Raw genomic sequence first — 21259 nt, forward strand, 5'->3', positions numbered from 1 at the left:
ATTTCTAGTATGTATATAAAATATATAATATAATTTTTTTGTAGTCAATCATAATGGCAGGTTCATAATGAAATTGTGACCATAATTAACTGGTCTATTGTTGCACACACACTTCATTCATTTCTATAAATGTCATTATTTTGCAGTGTAATTATGCAAAAGTGTCCATTGTTTTACCTTTTCCAAAAAAAAAAGAAAAGAAAAAGCTCACCATTTAGGAACAAAGAAAATCCCATAAAGCTCATTTATGTTCTTTCAGCAGTCATGTCTTTGTTGTGGGGATTTGGTTTTATCCTGATTTGTTTGGTCGGGGGATTTACTTTTATCCGCCGCTTTATACGTTTGTAAGTGCACCAGAAAACAACGTTTTCTTTGTGTAAAGAAACGGGTGAATTTCCTCAGTAACTCAAGCACAGTTGTGAGAGTGCTGTTATTATAAGCTTAACCATTGGAATGAGGGATTATGGGATATGGCAAGTCTGGTGTTATAATGGACATTAATCACATCTGGGGTGTCTTTGAAATACAAGATGCGTTTAAGAGCAAAACGACAAGAAGAGGAAAACAAGATCAGACGGTGTTTTCCCCCAGGTCTGTGGTGCTGTACACATGATGCCAAATAGTATCACTGAATAAACCCCTTTTGTATAATACAAATGCATTGACTTCACATTAGGATCACCCTGTCAGGCTTATTTTGTGATATCAACCGGATGAGCATTATGCCCTGCTTGTACGTTTCCTTTGTGGGTTTAAAGCTTAATTAGGGGGTAAGAAGAGTTTCTGTACTGTTAGTGTGTGCACTAGGACACACTGACATAGGATTATGGGAAGGTGTTGACAGCCCATGACCTGGCTGGAGGCAGGCCAGTAGCAGAGGAGCGTGTGATGGATAGAGTGTAAAAATGCAGGATTAATGAGGCTCTTTGAAGTGAAGAACAGGGAGATCAGTGAAGTGGACCGTAGATGAACGCAACACCATTAACATGGACCGAAATCACTTCCTTATGCAGCAGGAAGAGATTTATCTTACACCACAACAGTGTCGACACGAATATAACTGTCATCAGTCACAATTCAAGTCAAAACATCAGATTATTACAGCAGAAATGAAGGATGGCTGCCGTCTGTATCCGTGCACCCTTACCGAGGACTGAATCCTGGACTTTGGCGTCGGGGTCATCCATGTAGAGCAGCAGCTGCTGGAACAGGAACTCCAAGTGTGGGCGGCACGAGTGAGGGTCGTAGTTTTTCCCCAGAGATGAGAACCATGTGCTCAGAGACTTCAGCGCTTCGAGACGGACGTCTTCACTGCTGTCATCCACACGCTTCAGCAGCTCTGAAACACAAACAGACACGCTCATGGAAGCACCTACAACCTCACGGCACATCTGAAATACAGACACTGAATCATGAAAGTGTGCAGTAACAACACTGATATGCTTTATGTAACCAAGTTAGGCTTATGAAATCTGGAATATATATATATATATATATATATATATATATATATATATATATATATATATATATATATATATATGGGACTTACATATACATACATACATACATTGCTCAGCGTAAATGAGTACACCCCCTTCGAAAAGTAACATTTTAAACAATATCTCAATGAACAAAAAAAGAATTTCCAGGATGTTGACACGACCAAGTATTATATCACATCTGTTTAACTTATAGCATGAAAATAAGGATAATAATACTTACAGAACAAAATTTTCAGTTTTACTCAAATTAGGGTGATGAAAAAATGAGTACACCCCACAACAAAAACTACATCTAGTGCTTTGTATGTCCTCCATGATTTTTAATGACAGCACCAAGTCTTCTAGGCATGGAATGAACAAGTTGGCGACATTTTGCAACATCGATCTTTTTCCATTCTTCAAGAATGTCCTCTTTTAGAGACTGGATGCTGGATGGAGAGTGATGCTCAACTTGTCTCTTCAGAATTCCCCATAGGTGTTCGATTGGGTTCAGATCAGGAGCCACTGAATCACTTTCACCCTGTTCTTCTTCACAAATCCAACAGTGGCCTTAGATGTATGTTTAGGATCATTGTCATGTTGGAAAAGTGCATGACGACCAAGGGCACAGAGTGATGGTAGCATCTTCTCTTTCAGTATAGAGCAGTACATCTGTGAATTCATGATGCCATCAATGAAATGCAGCTCCCCGACACCAGCAGCACTCATGCAGCCCCACATAAGGACACTGCCACCACCATGTTTCACTGTAGGCACCATGCATTTTTCTTTGTATTCCTCACCTTTGTGACGCCATACAGTTTTGAAGCCATCAGATTCAAAAACATTCATCTTGGTCTCATCACTCCAGTAGTCTTCATCTTTGTCAGCATGGACCCTGGCAAACTCTAGGTGGGCTTTTTTATGCCTGGGCTTTAGGAGAGGCTTCTTTCGTGGAAGGCACCCATGCATGCCATTCCTCTGCAGTGTACGCTGTATTGTGTCACAGGAAAGAGTCACCCCAGTTTGGCTTTCTACTACTTTAGATAACTGCAGTGAACTTTCATGCCGATTTTCTTCAGCCCTTCTCATCAGAAGACGCTCCTGTCAAGGTGTTAACTTCCGTGGAAGACCTGGACATCTCTGTGAGATGGTTGCAGTTCCATCTTTTTAAAATTTTTGTACCACTTTTGCTACAGTATTCTGACTGATAAGTAAAGCTTTGCTGATCTTCTGGTAGCCTTCACCTTACTGGTGTAAAGAAATAATTTTCTTTCTCAGGTCTTGTGACATTTCTCATCCATGTGGTGCCATTGCTGACGGCATGAAATGGGAAGATGTTTTAACACCCTTTTATAGTCACCTGTCTGCTGGACACCTGTGTAATGAATAATTAGACTCACCTGAGGTTGAATGCTTGTTAAATTAGACATTTGTAGTCTAAAATGTAGCTTTGCTCCAGAGACTTTCAGTGGGGTGTACTCATTTTTGCATCACCCTAATTTGAGTAAAACTGAAAATTTTGTTCTCTAAGTTATTTTATTAACCTTACTTTCATGTTATATGTTAAACAGATGTTATATTAAACTTAGTCTTGTCAACATTTTGGAAACTTTTTTTGTGTTCATTGAGATATTGTTTAAAATGTTACTTTTCAAAGGGGGGTGTACTCATTTACGCTGAGCACTGTGTGTATATATATTATATATATATATATATATATATATATATATATATATATATATACACACATACATATACACACATATATATAAAATATAGATAGTCTTCTAATGGAGTAACAGAAAATTACTATAAAATAAATAAATTAAAATAAAATCTTTTTTTGAACACTGGGTACTAAAGTATACTAAATGTCTAGAAAATATTTGCAATGAACAGTACCACATATTCCATGTACACCATTTAACATTGTTAGTTGCGTTTCAATCTACCAATTTCAATAACATCTTTGAATAAGAATGGTGTTATTTCACCATTTACACAGTCAAATAAAAATACAGACCTTAGAGCAGATGCCCTTTTTAATTTGATGTATGAAAATATGGCTGTGTAACAGAAGCCCAATCCATTCAACATGTGACCTTTGACAGCTACAGTTTAACATCTAATGTACACAACCCATATTATGGAAAGATGCATTTATAAAACTGCTGGAAAATGTAACAATCTACACCACAGATATTTAACACAATGCACTTCTATCCTTCACAGCCTTTTTTCATTAGTCATAGTAAATATGCTGCTCTGGATAAGGCCTCTTCTCTTTCATTGTTTTACAGTATGTACCTGGATAGATCTTGTTGAGTGAGTCAGGGCTGAGCTGTTGTGCTGTGAGTTTCAGCAGTGAGTGAAGAGATCTACAGGCCAGAAGACGAGCCAGTTTAGAGTCTTCCTCCAGTGCAGAGATCAGCTGTGTTCTCAGAGTCTCCTCCAACGACAAAACCTGAAACACATCACCATCAATCACTAAATCAAACATATACACTACTGTTCAATGGACTGGGGTCAGTAAGATTTCCTTTTAAAGAAATCAGTACTTTCAGCAAGAACATTTTAAATTCATCAAAAGTGACAGTAAAGACATTTATAATGTTACAAAAGATTTCTAGATCAATTAAACCGTTCTTTTGAACTTTCTATTCACAGAATCCAGAAGAAAGGGGTCACGGTTTCAACAAAAATATGAAGCAGCACAACTGTTTTCAACATTGATAATAATAAGAAATGTTTCTTGAGCAGCAAATCATCATATTAGAATGATTTCTGAAGGATCATGTGACACTGAAGACTGGAGTAATGATGCTTTGACATCACAGGAATAGATTACATTTTAAAATATATTAAAATAGAAAACATTGTGAAATATTATTCCACTTTAAAATATAATTTTTTTTTTATTAAAAACAAAATAACGACTTATATAGTGATGGCCAATTTCAAAACACTGCTTCAGGAAGCTTCGGAGCACAAATGAATCAGCGTGTTGAATCCGCATTTCGGAGCGCCAAAGTCACGTGATTTCAGCAGTTTGGCGGTTTGAATCATGATTCGATACACTGATTCATTTGTGCTCCGAAGCTTCCTGAAGCAGTGTTTTGAAATCAGCCATCACTATATAAGTCTTTAGTTTTTTTTGGTGCACCAAAAATATTCTCGTCACTTTATAATATTGATATTGAACCACTGTACTCACATGAACTGATTTAAATATGTTTTTAGTACCTTTATGGATCTTAAGAGAGGAAGTGTCATTGCTGGCTATGCAGGCCTCACTGAGCCATCGGATTTCAATAAAAATATCTTAATTTGTGTTCCGAAGATTATCGAAGGTCTTACGGGTGTGAAACGACATGAGGGTGAGTAATAAATGACATTATTTTCATTTTTGGGTGAACTAACCCTTTAAATCATGTTTCAAAATTTTAATTATTTTAAATAATATTGTAGTACCACCTTATTTTATTGCCTACTGAATATTCAGTTTCACTCATGAATATGTCATACTACATCATTTAAAAGCAAAATGCTGCTTCATGCAGTCTTAATGTTTAACGGCTCTGTTGTAGTGACAGAGATGATGTGTGTGTGTGTTATTACTCGCTCTGCTGGGAAAGCCGCCCCATGCAGGACAGCTAACAGGCAGCTGAGAGCAGCAGTCCTGACAGCCGCGGCAGATCGACCCGAACGCCACACCAGGTTAGGCAACAACAAATCCTGCAGGACCATCTCCATGTATTCACCAAACCTCCTAGAGAGAAAACACATTATTAAGACAAACTTTATGACAGACATGATACCTTTCTTTTATATAAAGCTGCAGTCTGTAAGTTTTGCCTCGTTGTCGCCATCTCTGTTCGAAACCTGCAATTGCAGTTATTTGCAGAATTATCATCTTTATGTGGGTTGTGTATCGGCACGACTCCTGATGCCAAAGTCTGTCATTAGCATGATTTGGTTTAATTCCCTCACAGAAGCGTTTCACACGATTGCGTTAACCAACACCAGGCATCCGAATGCAAGATAACAGTATTTATTGTGTTTCGCCTGTGCGCTCTGAGATGCAAGTCACAGAGAGCCACAGTTTCTTCCCTGATTGCAGCAACTTCCATTTGTATTGCAGATAATTTATGCCAATTTGCCAGGAAGTGACATTTCTGTTCTCTTGAACACATGGGTTGGAAACGCTGTTTTGTTTGCAAATGTTTTATGTGAATTTTAAGTTAAAATCACAACTTTGGATGGAAACTTAGTTAATGGTAAAAATGATTCATGAATAAGGCAAATAAAACTTAAGAATTTTATTTATAAACAATAGAAGAGTATATAATTCCTTTCTTTGCATTATTTACATACATTGCATACAACTAAGTTGCAAATCTTTTAGCAATGCAGTTTTTTGTCATGCAAATATTTTCGGCCTAAACAGTTATTTTGGGTTTTGGGCCAAAATCAGTGACAGAAACAAACATGACTGTGCATCTATTTCATAAGCTACAGCAATTAAACATGTGAGCTGAGTGGACACTAGCTCTGGATTGACAATTTTAATTTCTTGATTTAAATCTGAAATGATATGGTTTCTTTAATTTAAAATCTTTTAGTCTGTGCTGTTTTCTGTTGATGCATGAACAAAACTTCAAGTCTATGATACGTCTTGATTTAGATGTGTGGTGTCTTTCCTTTCACTCTCCTCTTATTTCACTTTGCAAATCAAAGACCTACATGAAACAGAGGAATTTGAGGTGAACACCACATGAAAAGAGGGGATTTTTCTACAAATCTGAAGGGGACTATCCTGATGTATTACTATATTGCTTTAATTACAAAGGGTTGTCTTTGGAATACATAGTATTTAGATCCTTATCAGGCATCACAAAAGATCTCCATCCTAAGATCTTTTTAAAATGCATAAATCATTGTAATGATGCATGTTTAAGCACATATTTAAGCAGTGGTGGGATACTGTATAGAATAACAAGAGCTCAGCTGTGTAGTAGTTAACCATTGCAGTTATCTTCCATGTTTCAATGCTATCAGGTATGACAGTATTTCATCAAGAACTTTAATATATTCTGTTATGATGCAGAATACACAAAAACTACATTAAAGGTTCTATATGTAGGAAAGACACCCAGTGGTCGAAATAGGTGCAGACCAAATTCAAAATATTGTTTGCCCCGCCCCATCCTTCAAAGACGCGGGTGGCCAGCTTGAGGACACGCAACAAGAGGGAGCACAATTGACAATGAAAGCTGAGGAGACTGACCCCTGTGAGTCCAGTGTGTTGCTGGCGTCCAGCAGTAGTTTGGACAGCATGGTGAAGATGTGAAGTCTCATCTCGGGGTCTCGACTGGGCTCAACGCAACTCTTCAACAGAGGCAAGAGGGTTGGAAGAAACTCACCCACCACTGGACCTACAAGAAATCATACAAATGATAAGACGAAAGAAGAAAATATTGGTATTTTATTTTATTTATTAATAATTTTTTAATATTAGGTTATTTTATTTATTAATTTTTTTTTGAGAATATTTACCATATTTATAGTGTGTCTTATTTTATTAATTATTTCCTTTTATTAAAGTTTATTTTAATTTTACACAACCATTCAAAATGTTTGGAATCAGTATATATAACATTTTTTAGTCTGTGCTGTTTTCTGTTGATGTGTAAACAAAACTTCACTAAACATTTGTAACGTACCTGCCATCCAAAATGCTTTGTGCTTTGTTACTTTTAATATGAAGCAAAATCTTTAAAATTCTGTTGATTTTTTTTTAAATGCCATTTTGGCGTCTTTTAATATGGCGTGACAGATTGCTGTAACCTCAGTTCAAGCGGCGCACTTAAACCAATCATCTCACCTCCCTTTACTACTAGTTACAACACCAAATAAACATGGGTGAACACCAGAAGGCATGTTGAAAGATACAGCACAACTTACTGAAATGAATCCTGTCTCATGTAATAATCGCTCAGTGTTTCAACCAAGAAAAGACATCAATAAATCAGCTTGTAGACTATACAACAATACATTTACCTCAAGAAAGCTATTCAATGTCCATAAACTCTAGGGGTGTAAGAAAATATCGATGCACGTGAATATCGCGATATTATGTTTGGCGATACTGTATCGATTCTTAAAAACACTGTATTGATATTTATTTAATTATTTATTTAGATGCAAGATGTCAGCGTTATCTCAGAAGGTAAACTGCCGGAGAAGCGCGAGGTGCATCAATAGCGTTAGCATTAGCAAACCCAGCTCACAAGACGATAGAATTATTCCGCTCCCGTGGTATACAGAACTGAAGTGTGTGGACACATTTTGGCTTCAGCTATAAAGAAATCACTAAGGAGATCGACAAGAGTCATGTTGTTTGCAAAATAGGCCATGTTATAATCAAAAACCTGGGAAACAACACTGAATCTGAGAGCTCACTTAAAGGGTTAGTTCACCCAAAAATGAAATTATGTCATTAATGACTCACCCTCATGTCGTTCCAAACCCGTAAGACCTCCGTTCATCTTCAGAACACAGTTTAAGATATTTTAGATTTAGTCCGAGAGCTTTCTGTCCCTCCATTGAAAATGTATGTACGGTGCACTGTCCATGTCCATAAAGGTAATAAAAACATCATCAAAGTAGTCCATGTGACATCAGTGGGTTAGTTAGAATTTGCTGAAGCATCGAAAATACATTTTGGTCCAAAAATAACAAAAACTACGACTTTATTCAGCATTGTCTTCTCTTCCGAGTCTGTTGTCAATCCGTGTTCACGACTCCGCAGTGACGCTGCTGACGTAAGACGCTGCTGACGTGTTATCCGGTGCGCCCGTGCTTCGTTTACAGTCTGAGGGAGAGGCACGCTGTAAACAAAACAACCTTCGCAAACATGTCTAAAGATTTCGACACAGAGGAAGACTTGCATTTTTTTGCTCAGCCATATTTATTTGAACCCGAATACACGGACGAAGAACTAAGAGCGATGGAAGAAGCTCCTACACAGCAGCAACCGCAGTCACAAGCAGCGTCACTGCGTGAACGCGGATTGACAACAGACCCGAAAGAGAAGACAATGCTGAATAAAGTCGTAGTTTTTGTTATTTTTGGACCAAAATGTATTTTCGATGCTTCAAAAACTTCTAACTGACCCACTGATGTCACATGGACTACTTTGATGATGTTTTTATTACCTTTCTGGACATGGACAGTATACCGTACATACATTTTCAATGGAGGGACAGAAAGCTCTCGGACTAAATCTAAAATATCTTAAACTGTGTTCTGAAGATGAACGGAGGTCTTACGGGTTTGGAACGACACGAGGGTGAGTCATTAATGACATAATTTTCATTTTTGGGTGAACTAACCCTTTAATATCCCGATGCCATCCGAGTTGCTGAGAGAGTCGTTCGATATAATATGTAGTATGTACTCCATGTTTTCCTCTCAATAACAAAATAAACACACAACAAAAATGACAACGGTGACAAGCGGTGACAACAGAAAGCATCTTATCATAGCGATGTGGATATGTTTGCACCAGCTCTGTTCAGCACTTCAGTGAAGGCACGTTTATTTAAATAGCACTTTATACATTAGACTGCTTTAAAGCAAACAGCTACAGTATTAAACATAAAACAAACAGACATTCATTGAAATGGACTGTGCACTAGTTGTTAAATAGTTTAGAAATTAAAAGCTGCTGTGAACCTTTAAAAAATATACACCTAAAGAATCCTGCAGTCACTTTACTATTTTCCTTTATATTGGACAAAATAGTGATAGTGATATAAATGCAAATGATACTGTATTGATTAAATAAAATAAAGTTGTTTTCAGGTTTTATGCATATAGTGGTGTGTTCTTTATGACCGTTTTTAAATGAGATCTTTCTAAAAAAAAAAAAGATATATCTTTAGGCGCAATATATCGCCTTTCTTACAGTATCGCAATATATCACAATATATCGTATCGTAACTCCTGTTTTGTGATACGTATCGTATCGCCATATTCTTGGCAATACACAGCCCTAATAAACTCACTAGTTAGCTATTAAAAAAGTTACATTTTGTTAAATGTATGCACTGTATTATTAATTATATTTTTTACTTAACCTGTTAGTGATGTTTTCATTATTTAATGCACATTTGAATAAGTCTGTCATAAAAAAAAAAAAACAAGTTATCACAGAGTTTATTGTCATTTAAATGTTTATATTTCACCAACAAACTGGAGCAGAAACAATTCTGTTATTAAAAAGTTAATATAAAAACTGTCTTATGTGCAATTTAAACATTTGCAAACTCAGTTTTAGCTATTTGAGTGTTCTTTATAAAATAAGTTTGATTATATTTAAGTCCTAATTTCTTTATTTATTTTGTTATTGGCCAAATGTGTCCTGAATTTTCAGTTTCGGCCCAGAATTTTCATTTTGATGCATCCCTACAAATAACACAAAATTAGTGAATAATTAAAGGATTAGTTCACTTTCAAATGAAAATCACCCCAAGCTTTACTCACCCTGAAGCTATCCTAGGTGTATATGACTTTCTTCTTTCTGATGAACACAATCAGAGATATATTAATAAATATCCTGACACATCCGAGCTTTATAATGCCAGTGAACAGTGGTCACGAGTATGAACTGAAGAGAGTGCTTCCATCCACATCCATCCATCATAAACTTGTACTCCATGCGGCTCTGGGGGGTTAATAAAAGACCCTCTGAAGCGATGCGTTTGTGTAAAGAAAATATCTAGTAAAATATCTAGTTTCCGCCAGACCGCCTTCTGTATTCAAATTACAAAGCAAGTGCAAAACTCTAGCAGTTCAGAAAGCTTATGTTACGTCCTACGGCTTTCCTATTCAACTTACGGAAAAAAACGTAACTGACGCAACGCCAGTTTACACTTCCTTCGTAACTTGAATACGGAAGGCGGTCTGACGGAAGCTAGATATTTTACTTCATAACTTGTTAAATATGGATATTTTTCTTACAAAAACACATCGCTTCACTTCAGAAGGCCTTTATTAACTCCCCGGAGTTGTGTGGAATATGTTTATGATGGATGGATGTGGATGGAGACACTTTCTTCAGTTCATACTCGTGACTCCTGTTCACTACCATTATAAAGCTCGGATGCATCAGGATATTTATTAATATTTCTCAGATTGTGTTCATCAGAAAGAAGAAAGTCATATACACATAGGATAGCTTCAGGGTGAGTAAAGCTTGGGGTGATTTTCATTTGAAAGTGAACTAACCCTTAAAGTGAAGAATGTGACTGCTCATTCCGAGGGATGTTATTTACGTATTTCTTTAATGAGTTCAGTTCTTAGGTTGTGTGCGTCTACAAAGAATGTGGCCCAGCTGCAAATGAAACACACACTCACCGGACTGCATGGCGATGATCTCCAGCTGTGTTTTCTGAATGGAGTAACTGGTCCAGGTGTGATGTGAGTCAGACAGCCACTGCAGCAGATCTGCCATGTGCTGTCGGTACAAGTCACACGCTCCACTGAGACCCTGCGCCTCACACAAACTCCTCAATGATTCTTCTGCCTGAGAAAGATAGAGAATAATCTTCAATTATTTCATCTACTGTCCATCCATCTACTACTGTGAACTAAACTGCAAATAATATTGCATAGTAAAGTGACCACCAGTGAATTACATTTCATGTTTTTAATGTCACCATGATGGCGAACATGTGGGTTTTACCTTGTTGTGCAGTTCCTGCTGTGAGGCGAGACTCTGAACTGACACCAGAACCTTCAGCAGCTGCAGACTGATGACGTCACAGTCCACCTGACACACACACAGCACAGCATCCACACACACCAACAACTGATCCAGATACAGCGCCTGAGAGACAAAAAACGAAGCATGCAAACATTTTACATCTGCACTTTTAATACTTTTTGTTTAATGTTAATTATGTCATTTATTTCTTTTTGTTTGCTTTACAGTTTAATTTCTAATTTTACTCTGGACTATTATTTGAATTTAATTTAATTTAATTGTTGCTATATTTGTTGTGTATATGACCTGTTTTATACTGCTATGACAAATGAAGAGTTTTTGTCATGCCAATTAAGGACACTAAAACACACATTTTAACTCTCTGACCTCGTAAAGCAGTCCAAAACACACGATGAGCTTTTCTTTCCATCAGTCTCTGTTATTTTCCTACCCCATTGCATTTTTACCCACCCTTAAAACCCAACCTTGTGTCTATTTCCATGCAGTGATCACATGTCTAGACAAAGTGTCACATTCACAGCAACAAGAGGATCATGACACCGTTTCCTCCACTCAGCGTTTCTGTCATTAACAGGGGCAGGATGATTAACCCGCAGGTGTTTTCACTGGCCTACAGGAAGTGTGTGTGTGTGGGACATTTTTACTACTAATTTTAGAAGGCAAAACTGAAAAGAACTACAAAGAATTATGACTTTCTCTTTTTACTTACATTCAGGACAAGAATATGATTTATGTATGTACTTATGTATGTAAAAGAAAAAAACTAAACTAAATAAGGTAGACAGGGTTATGCACATATAAAAAATTATAAACTACAATAAAAGGAAGTACACAGGTTTATGTACAGCTAAAAAATATGAGGTAGACAGGGTTATGCAAAGATAAAACAGAGGTAGAATGGGTTATGCATGCACAGGTAAAAAACAAACAAAACAAAAAACAAAACAAAACAAAAAACACAAAACAAAATAAAATAAAAACAATAGCAGACAGGGTTATGGACAAGTAAAATAAGATACATAGATAGATAGATAGATAGATAGATAGATAATCAAGTAGACATGGTCATGCACAGGTATTAAAATAAAACAAAATAAAACAAATAAAATAAAATAAAATAAAATAAAATAAAATAAAATAAAATAAAATAAAATAAAATAAAATAAAATAAAATAAAATAAAATAAAATAAAAAAATAAAACAGCAGACAGGGTTACGTACAGGTAAAAAATAAAATAGAATAAAATAAAATTAAATTAAATAGAATTAAATGAAAATGTCAGCGAGCAGACCAAGTTATGCACAAAAAAAAAAAAAAAAACAATTAAATAAAAATAATTATAAAATAATATTTTTAGTAGGTACTGTTAGTTCATGGTATGGAGTTTTAAAATAATAATAATAATAATAATAATAATAATAATAATATATATATATATATATATATATATATATATATATAAAAAAAAAAAAATTCCATTATGTAATGTAATAAAAGACTCATTTTAAAGATGTCACTTTATGAGCAGATTTCCAGATCGAACTTACACTCGTAAAACAGAAGCATGTGCTCTAGTTCACGCCTAGGGCTGTCAGAGGAGTGATTGACAGGTCTGACAACTGTTTTAAACTGATCGTCCTAACCAACACTCTGTGCCATTCATGACTGTCTGGCTCTTCTTGTCCATAAATGTGCTCCTGTCTCCACAACGGCCCCTCAGCAGAAGCATGTCTCGTCCCACCCTGTCTCCAGCTCGTCTTTTTTCAGGACAGAGGTGAGCAGGCCACAGCTGTCAGCTATGACATGAGCCAGCAGGTATGCATGCATACATGTATATTCTCTAATATAGATCTGAAATTTTATGTTGACCTTCCTTAAGACAGCTTAGATTTATATTCCTGCTTGTAGTCCCATAGCAACACCGAAAACAAAACACAGAAAGCTGGTGCTTCTGTTTTCCATGTCCTACAGGCATCACAAATGCAATTCATAACACATTACACAAGTGCACATCTTCTGTTTAAGTCCCACAACATCTAACATGTCCTCAAAAGAGGACTGCAGGCATATTATTTCCTTGCCTTGTTCCTACACTGTACTTTATTCCGATGGTTTTGGAAAACAGACAGTTGAAAGTGCTCTGACAACAACTACATCAAAGAGCAGGCGGACTTCAAAGCTGCAGTATACAGGAAAGATCAGAGCATCTGCCTCTGTTCACTCAACAGAGGGTTTCACTGCTACTCCACAGACTGTGGCTCATGACACCAAAAACAGGATTCTTCTTGCTCTTTGAAGTAAAAGAGTTTGATGCATTATTATAGACATATTCTAAAATTCGCTCAACACAAATCTCCTCAGTTCACACAGACCATTTACTGAAACTAAACAGTGTTACTGTAGTCTTTAAGGAGACTTAATATTCAGTAATATTATTAAATTAATTGAGCTGCATGGTTTCTGCAGAGCTGCTTTAGTTGAATCGACTTGGTTTCATAATTGACAAATTTTGCAACATCAACACTGTTACTGAACTGAATCAACATTGAACTGACTCGAGCTGAATAGTGACACTGTTGCCTTCTGTAGAACTTTACTTTACAGTTATTGAACTGAATCAACACTGAACTGACTTGAGGCCTCATGACATCCTCACAATTGACCCTTCGCCAGGAGTTTGATTGACAGGCGATCTAACCAATCATAACGCAGAATCCGCCATTTTGTCTGACAAAGCAGTCAGGGGAGTTAGCAGATTAACGTAAGTGGACTTGAACTTGAAAAATGGTGTGTATTGAGTCTGATGTCTTTCCGCTATTGAAACAACATTCCTTCTGATGTTCATTCATGTTTATTTGATGCTATAAATGAACTAGTAGGAAGAGATGACCAGTTCATGAGCCTCTTGAACTGAGGCGCTGATCTGTCACGACAAATTAAAGAGTAACCTGCTCTGTCTTGTCTGTCGACGCATTGTTTCTGACTTTAGCATGTTGAGGAGCTAAAAAAGTGATACTGTAATAAGATAAAATTGTCAAAAATTGGAAAAAAATAAAAATTCTAAAATATTCCATTTTGATTAGATCAAACTACTTATAATCAACTCTTTTCAGCATTGAATGAAATATAATTTTACACTACTGTTCAAAAGTGTGGTGGGTACGATTTTATAAATGTTTTTTAAAAGTCACCACAGTTTAATTAATTTAATCAAAAATACAGTAAAAACAGTAATATTGTGAAATATTATAATTTGTATTTGAATATGTTTTAAAATGTAATTTATTTCTGTGATCAAAGCTGAATTTTCAGCATCATTACTCCAGTCTTCAGTGTCACATGATCCATTCATTATATATCTTTACTGTCACTTTTAATCAATTTATAAGAGACCTATTATTACTTCTTTTTACAAGATGTAATATAAGTCTCTGGTGTCTCCAGAGTTTGTATGTGAAAGTTTTAGCTAAAAATACCCCACAGATCCTTTATTATAGCATGTTAAAATTGGCATTTTTTTGGTTGTGAGCAAAAACGCTTTGTGTATGTCCATTTAAATGCAAATGAGCTGCTGCTCCCGGCTCCCTTTCCAGAAGAGGGCGGAGAAGAACTCATGCTCCGGCATACCAGCAACAACAAAACAGGACAATCTCACGCTCCAAAAATGTCAGAAAGGGTGTTCATGTGCAATTTTAACTGAAAAACTTGTTTACGATAATCCCAAAAGCAGCATGAGCTCTGGAAATGAAATTTGAGCATGAAGTGTTGGTACTGACACATCTTTCAGAATCAACCTTTGTGAAAATCCAGTGTTGAACATACTGATTGGCACAAATATGTACAAGACTACATAGACCTACTTTCTTTGGAAAATTTCCTTCGAAAATGAAACTGAACCACAATGTCCTCAGTGAATCAGATGGCGGGAGTCTATGGAGACTCTTATGTCCATTGGTACATCCCAAATCACAACATTTGTAATGCCTCTTTGGCGCAGACATTGTTAAACTCCAGCTGCTATAGTGAGGATACAGAAATAACGGACTCTGGGCAGATCATCACCGGTGGTGGGCGGGGCTTCTCCCTACAATGACGTAATTGCAGGGGAGAATCTGAATCAGCTCGTTTGAAGAGGCTGCTTCTGATTTATGGGAATTATGAAAAAAATAGCGAGTGGATTTTTACCATTATAGGCTGGTTGTTTACACACACTGTGGACACATATTGGTGTTCAAACACTTTATAAAAGTGAATTTTGCATAATAGGTCCCCTTTAATGCATCCTTGTTTTTTTATAAACAAATAAATAAATACTGATCCCAAACTTATTTTTCTTTATAGGTCAACATTTTTCTTATCTGTCATCTTGAGATTAATCAGAGTTCAAAAAAGTACAATACTTTTTGGGATTGCATTCACCATGATCCATCTAGGTAGGCAGCTCACTAAATTTCGGAACAGAGATACTGTATTTTTGTATAACACAGTCAGACTAATATTCATTCCCTCTCCCCCCTCTCAATTTCCAGGCAGTCATTGTATTAGCTACTGTGGTATCAAAAACAGGATAATTTGCCATTTCCTTCCCTAAAGCTGACAAAAACCACTGTCTCGCCTCCCTTTTTTGTCTCAGTTATCTCTACGGGACAGTCAGAGGTCCTGCAACATCTGTGATGAACCATGTCTTTACTTTGTGTCACCATCTCCCAGCCAATGCTTTTGAGGCCACAATATTTAACGGAAGGAAAAGTTTGTGAGATTCTGGCATGAATTCTGAGATTAAACATGGACAGCTGGACCAAAGTATGCAGGATTGTGGTGGACACAAGTGGGGATCAGGGCAAAATTAGTCATTTTTCTTTTAGTACTTTTAATTACATTACAGAAAGAATTTCTGCAAAGCCCTCAGGGGTGGTGACTTGGCTCAGAAGTGATGGTGGACTCAAAAAATAGAGCGTTATTTTGGATATCAAAGTGAACCAAATGTGGGTTGAGAGGAAACCAGGGCCAGACTCTTGGGTCTGGGTGGGATTTTTCCACTCGGTCTGACAGAGATATGTTCTAACACATCTGCAACATGAATATGTGCGTGTGTGTGTGTTTGAGGGAGCTGGAAATATGTAATAAAACACATTCCTTAGGAAAACTACATTTGAAACGCTTAAGTCTAAAATTAAACTAGCCAATAAGAGTTAAAAACAGTTGTTTTAATGTAAAACAGGAAGAAAAAAGTGTGTGACATGATTATTTTATCACTGGACGTCATCAAATGGCTGTACTATTGGTAGTTGTCATTTCTACTGTTTAATGCCCTAATGTTATTGGTTGGCTGCATAACTGCACAACAAATGTGATGAATTCCCAGTAAAACAACTAAAATTGTCAACTTTGATTGACAATAAATGAATTCTGGTTGCTTTGCCGTGGCAAGTCACTGTGTGAACACAGCTTTGCAATGGATACTAAGCACTCAAGAGCAGGTAGAAGTCAGAAATGTCACTGACTCTTACCTGCTGGGACCCCTGACAGACTTCAGGTTGTGCGAGCATGTTTCCAATTTTTAACAGGTGGGGTCGTAGCACCTCCCTTGAACTCCCTCTTAATATGGCCCCCAGAACCATGAGAGGAGTCCAGGGAGCAGAAGACGAGCAGGAAGTGGAGTCTTCAACTTGAGGTAACAGCAACTTGAGGTAGACCTCTGGACTGACAAATGCTCCCAAGAGCTTTGCTGACTCCAAACACTGTCAAAGAGAGTGACAGGAAGCCATTGAAATAATAATAAAAAAGATTTATATAGACATCTCATAAAATGAGATTATCAATGTTCAAACAATCTACTAAAACACACTTAAGTCTTTGCTTGAAGGTGAAATAAAAGAAAGTGGTGTAAAAATAAAATAAAACTGGATGGATGGATAGATGGACAGAGATGGCCAGCCAGACAGACAACCAGACAGCTAGACAGACAGACAGACAGACAGACAGCTAGACAGCCAGACAATGAGACAGCCAGACAGACAGTGAGACAGGCAGATAGTCAGACAGACAGACAGACAGACAGACAGACAGCTAGACAGACAGTGAGACAGCCAGACAGTGAGACAGCCAGACAGCCAGCCAAACAGCCACACAGACAGACAGCCAGACAGACAGCCAGACAGACAGACAGACAGACAGTGAGACAGACAGCTAGACAGACAGCTAGACAGCTAGACAGACAGACAGTGAGACAGACAGCTAGACAGACAGCTAGACAGCCAGACAGACAGCCAAACAGCCAGCCAGACAGACAGACAGACAGACAGACAGCTAGACAGACAGACAGCGAGACAGCCAGACAGTGAGACAGACAGACAGACAGTCAGACAGCTAGACAGTGAGACAGCCAGACAGATAGATAGACAGACAGACAGCTAGACAGACAGGCAAACAGCCAGACAGACAGCCAGACAGACAGACAGACAGACAGACAGACAGATAGATAGATAGATAGATAGATAGATAGATAGATAGATAGATAGATAGATAGATAGATAGACAGCCAAACAGTCAGACAGACAGATAGATAGACAGACAGCTAGACAGACAGGCAGATAGTCAGACAGACAGACAGACAGACAGTAGATGCCTTTTTATTTAGGAGGTTCTGAAACTTGTTTGTAAAACCACTGCACTGAGAAATGTTAAGTGGCCTCATTAAATCAACATTCTCAAAGATGATCCTGATTGGTTGCCCTGTTACCGGTGTTCTGACTTCAGGCTCAGGGTCCGCACAGGCATGGTACAGCACTGTGAGCAGGGACTGCAGGTGTTGTGTACAGTGATCTTCAGCATGTAGCAGTAGAACCCGCAGCAGCTGGGCCGTCTTCACTCGCGTCTGCACTAACCAGTCGCCAATGTCCCGGCCCAACGCAGGAAGCAGCTTAGACAGATTCCTCACCACCAGCTCCCTGCAGCCCAGCCCGGGACGCTCTCCTGTCCAAGAAAAAAAGGGAAAACATTGTTTGGTAACACTTTAGAATACTGATCCTTCATTAATGAATAACTACACAGGAATAAATGAATAATGCATTTTTAACACTCTAGTAGTAACTATTAACTAACAATAAACTCTGATTAATGAATTAGTAAGTAATAGTGCTCAGTTGAAGTTCACTATAACAGTTCATTATTAGCTAACCAGTAACTGCTGTTACTGTTTCATACCTCCCAGAGAACTACTAAGAACTACTATATACAGGTTCATAATTAATGTGAATAATTAATAATGTATAATTAATTCTAAAGTAAAGGTCATGGTAAACCCACTAATAATGACTGAAGTATTACCAAATCCTTCAGAAGGAATTACTAATTATTTGGCTCAGTATTCTAAAGTGAAAAACATGATAACTCTCTAGTAACTAGTCATTGTAAACTTTTGAGGTTTTTGTACAGTTTTGTACAGTAATTTCTTATGATGTATTTGGTAACACTTAAGTAATTACTAGTGGGTTACCATGATCTTCACTCTAGAATACTGATCCAAATAATTAGTAGTTCCTTTAGAAGGATGTAGTAACACTTGAGTAATTACTAGTGGGTTACTATGATCTTCACTCTAGAAGGAGCTTTATTCTAAGACAAGATAACTGAGCATCAAAGACTGTCAAATGTTATTTTAGGGATTAATCTGGAGATTTCATATCTAATGTGATGCATTTAGTATCTATAACATGAATTTTAGGAAAGAAGGCCATTCTGTTATTAGTCAGTCTCACCTCCAGATGTGTAAAGGGCAGGTGCAGACAACAGAAAGTCCATCTTATCCTTCAGATCATCCTCATTTTCCTTTTCCCATTGAGATCCTACTTGTTTCCATAGGTCCTCAGCAAGAGACCTGGATAAATTCATTTAAAATCACATTTTTTAGAGGAAAGGTCTAAAGAGATAGACAAGAAGACAGATACACTGCCGCTCAAAAGTTTGAGGTCATTAATGGTAAAATTACAACAATATATTCAAATAGAAAGCAATTATTTTAAATTGTAATATTTCACAATACTACTGTTGTACTGTATTTTGATCAAATAAATGCAGCCTTAGTAGTATACATAATTAGCTATGCTCCCATCCACCTATTTTTATGCACATTTTGGGATATTGCATAAAAATTGCATATGGAAACACTGAGATGTTCATAAATTCTCTAAATGTGCAAAAATTATGTCCTTAATTTAAGTGGATAATTTTTATCTAATAAGAAAACATGCGCATGAACTACGATGGAAACACATTTACTGGACAAATCCTTCAATGTGTAACAAAAAACTTGAAAAAATGTGACTTTGCCTATGGATGTGACTGAATTTTACTAGTATTCATGACATTTTGAGGCTTGGAAAACACCTTATTTCAAGGTTTTCCGTGACTGTGCATTTGTTTTCACCTGATTTCAGGGATCTCATCACTGAGACTGCTCAGAAGCAGCGGGATGAGCTTGTGGAAGTAGGAATATCTGTCCGGCAGGTGGAGAAGCCAATCACCTACGACTACGGTAACGGCCTTCCTCACCTGAACACATCAGCACAACAATAAATCATTCCCTTGTGGAATACATAACATCTGTGCCATGTAAAAAGGAATAGGAATATATTTCATATTTAGCAGAAGAATTTCAGATATTTGGAATGATATCAAAAACAAGTCACATTTTTTAAATAACTCATCGATCAAGAATGTTTTCAGTCAAACAAACCTAAGTGCTGCCAGCTTACCCGTGGTGAGTCGTCAAACAATCTCTGAGCCAAATGGGATAAGACGTCATCTACATTTTTGCCTGCACTGTGCCGAATGACCGCGCCAGTGGCCTGTGTGGCAGAAACTCTCACTTGGGAATGCTGGTGAGAAATAGTCAGCAACAGAGGCTTCAGAAGACTCTCAGCCTGCAGGTGAAAATGATCTGGGCAAAGATAGACAGAAACTTGCACATTACTATCCCCACTGTGTCTGTGATTGTCTAATTGATATATGAAGATCTTAATGAGCTGGTTCATTTGTGTTTGATGAGGTTTGGAGCTGAACTTTGGAGGAAGGTAGATCTTCAGGATTGGGGACCCCTGATATGGACAGTTGAGATACAGTGTATATGCATAAGGTTGAGGAATATGACTGTTAAGATTCATTATACAGGAGATAAATGGCAAACTGGCCTTAGATGTGTTGTGTATATACACCGATGAGGCAAAACATTATGACCACCTGCCTAATATGCTGTTGGTCCTCCGTATGCTGCCAAAACAGCGCAGAGCCGCAGAGGCATGGACTCTACAAGACCCCTGAAGATATTTGAACTTTGATCAACTGGATTGAGATCAGGGGAATTTGGAGGCCAGTGCAACACCTTGAACACTTCATCATCAGTGTTGGGGAAAGCCGTTCTGGATTGCAGAAGAAGAAAGTTCAACACTCTTAGTTCAGCAATAAAAAAAGAAACACAAATGTCAGGTTTATAGAAGTCATTTTTGCTTATTATTATGGTTGAATTAGATCATTGCAGCAAAGACATTGCTTAATAAAGTGAGAATAAATACATAAAGTATATTTGTTTTATTTAACATGTAATTATTGCAGGTTTGCGTATTTCACATTTCACAGTTTTTATTCATTTTGAGGAATACTGAATATTTTTGTGCAAGTGAGATGAGCATTATACATAATCATCATCATGTTTAGACAGCACTCACAACAGATCACTGATTTCTCTCAACATGATGACAGTAAATGGGAAAACAAAGTAACTTGCGGTATTACTTCGAAAGAGAAACTTGTTGTAATTTTAAAAGTAATGAGTTACTTTGCTCGTTACTTGAAAAAGTAATCTGATTGCGTAACTCGCTTGTAATGCGAGCATGTTCCTCAAACCATTCCTGCATGTGGCAGGGTGCATTATCCTGCTGAAAGAGGCCACTTCCACCGGGGAACACCATTGTCATGAATGGT

General features: G+C 37.2%; 1 protein-coding gene across 1 annotated transcript in view; it reads right to left on the reverse strand.

The window, feature by feature from the left end:
* dnaaf5 (dynein axonemal assembly factor 5) overlaps positions 1–21259 on the reverse strand; it is a 28118-nt gene that overhangs the window by 2112 nt on the left and 4747 nt on the right. The window contains exons 2-12 of the mRNA XM_048187947.1: positions 20035–20219; positions 19707–19831; positions 19039–19157; positions 18021–18253; positions 16789–17019; positions 11236–11379; positions 10908–11076; positions 6775–6922; positions 5106–5256; positions 3795–3951; positions 1148–1339 (exon numbers count right to left, since the gene is read on the reverse strand). Of these exons, the coding sequence (XP_048043904.1) occupies positions 1148–1339; positions 3795–3951; positions 5106–5256; positions 6775–6922; positions 10908–11076; positions 11236–11379; positions 16789–17019; positions 18021–18253; positions 19039–19157; positions 19707–19831; positions 20035–20219 (1854 nt within the window). The remainder of the gene's footprint in view (positions 1–1147; positions 1340–3794; positions 3952–5105; positions 5257–6774; positions 6923–10907; positions 11077–11235; positions 11380–16788; positions 17020–18020; positions 18254–19038; positions 19158–19706; positions 19832–20034; positions 20220–21259) is intronic.

This window comes from Megalobrama amblycephala, linkage group LG1 (assembly GCF_018812025.1).
Source record: "Megalobrama amblycephala isolate DHTTF-2021 linkage group LG1, ASM1881202v1, whole genome shotgun sequence".
Taxonomy (NCBI): domain Eukaryota; kingdom Metazoa; phylum Chordata; class Actinopteri; order Cypriniformes; family Xenocyprididae; genus Megalobrama; species Megalobrama amblycephala.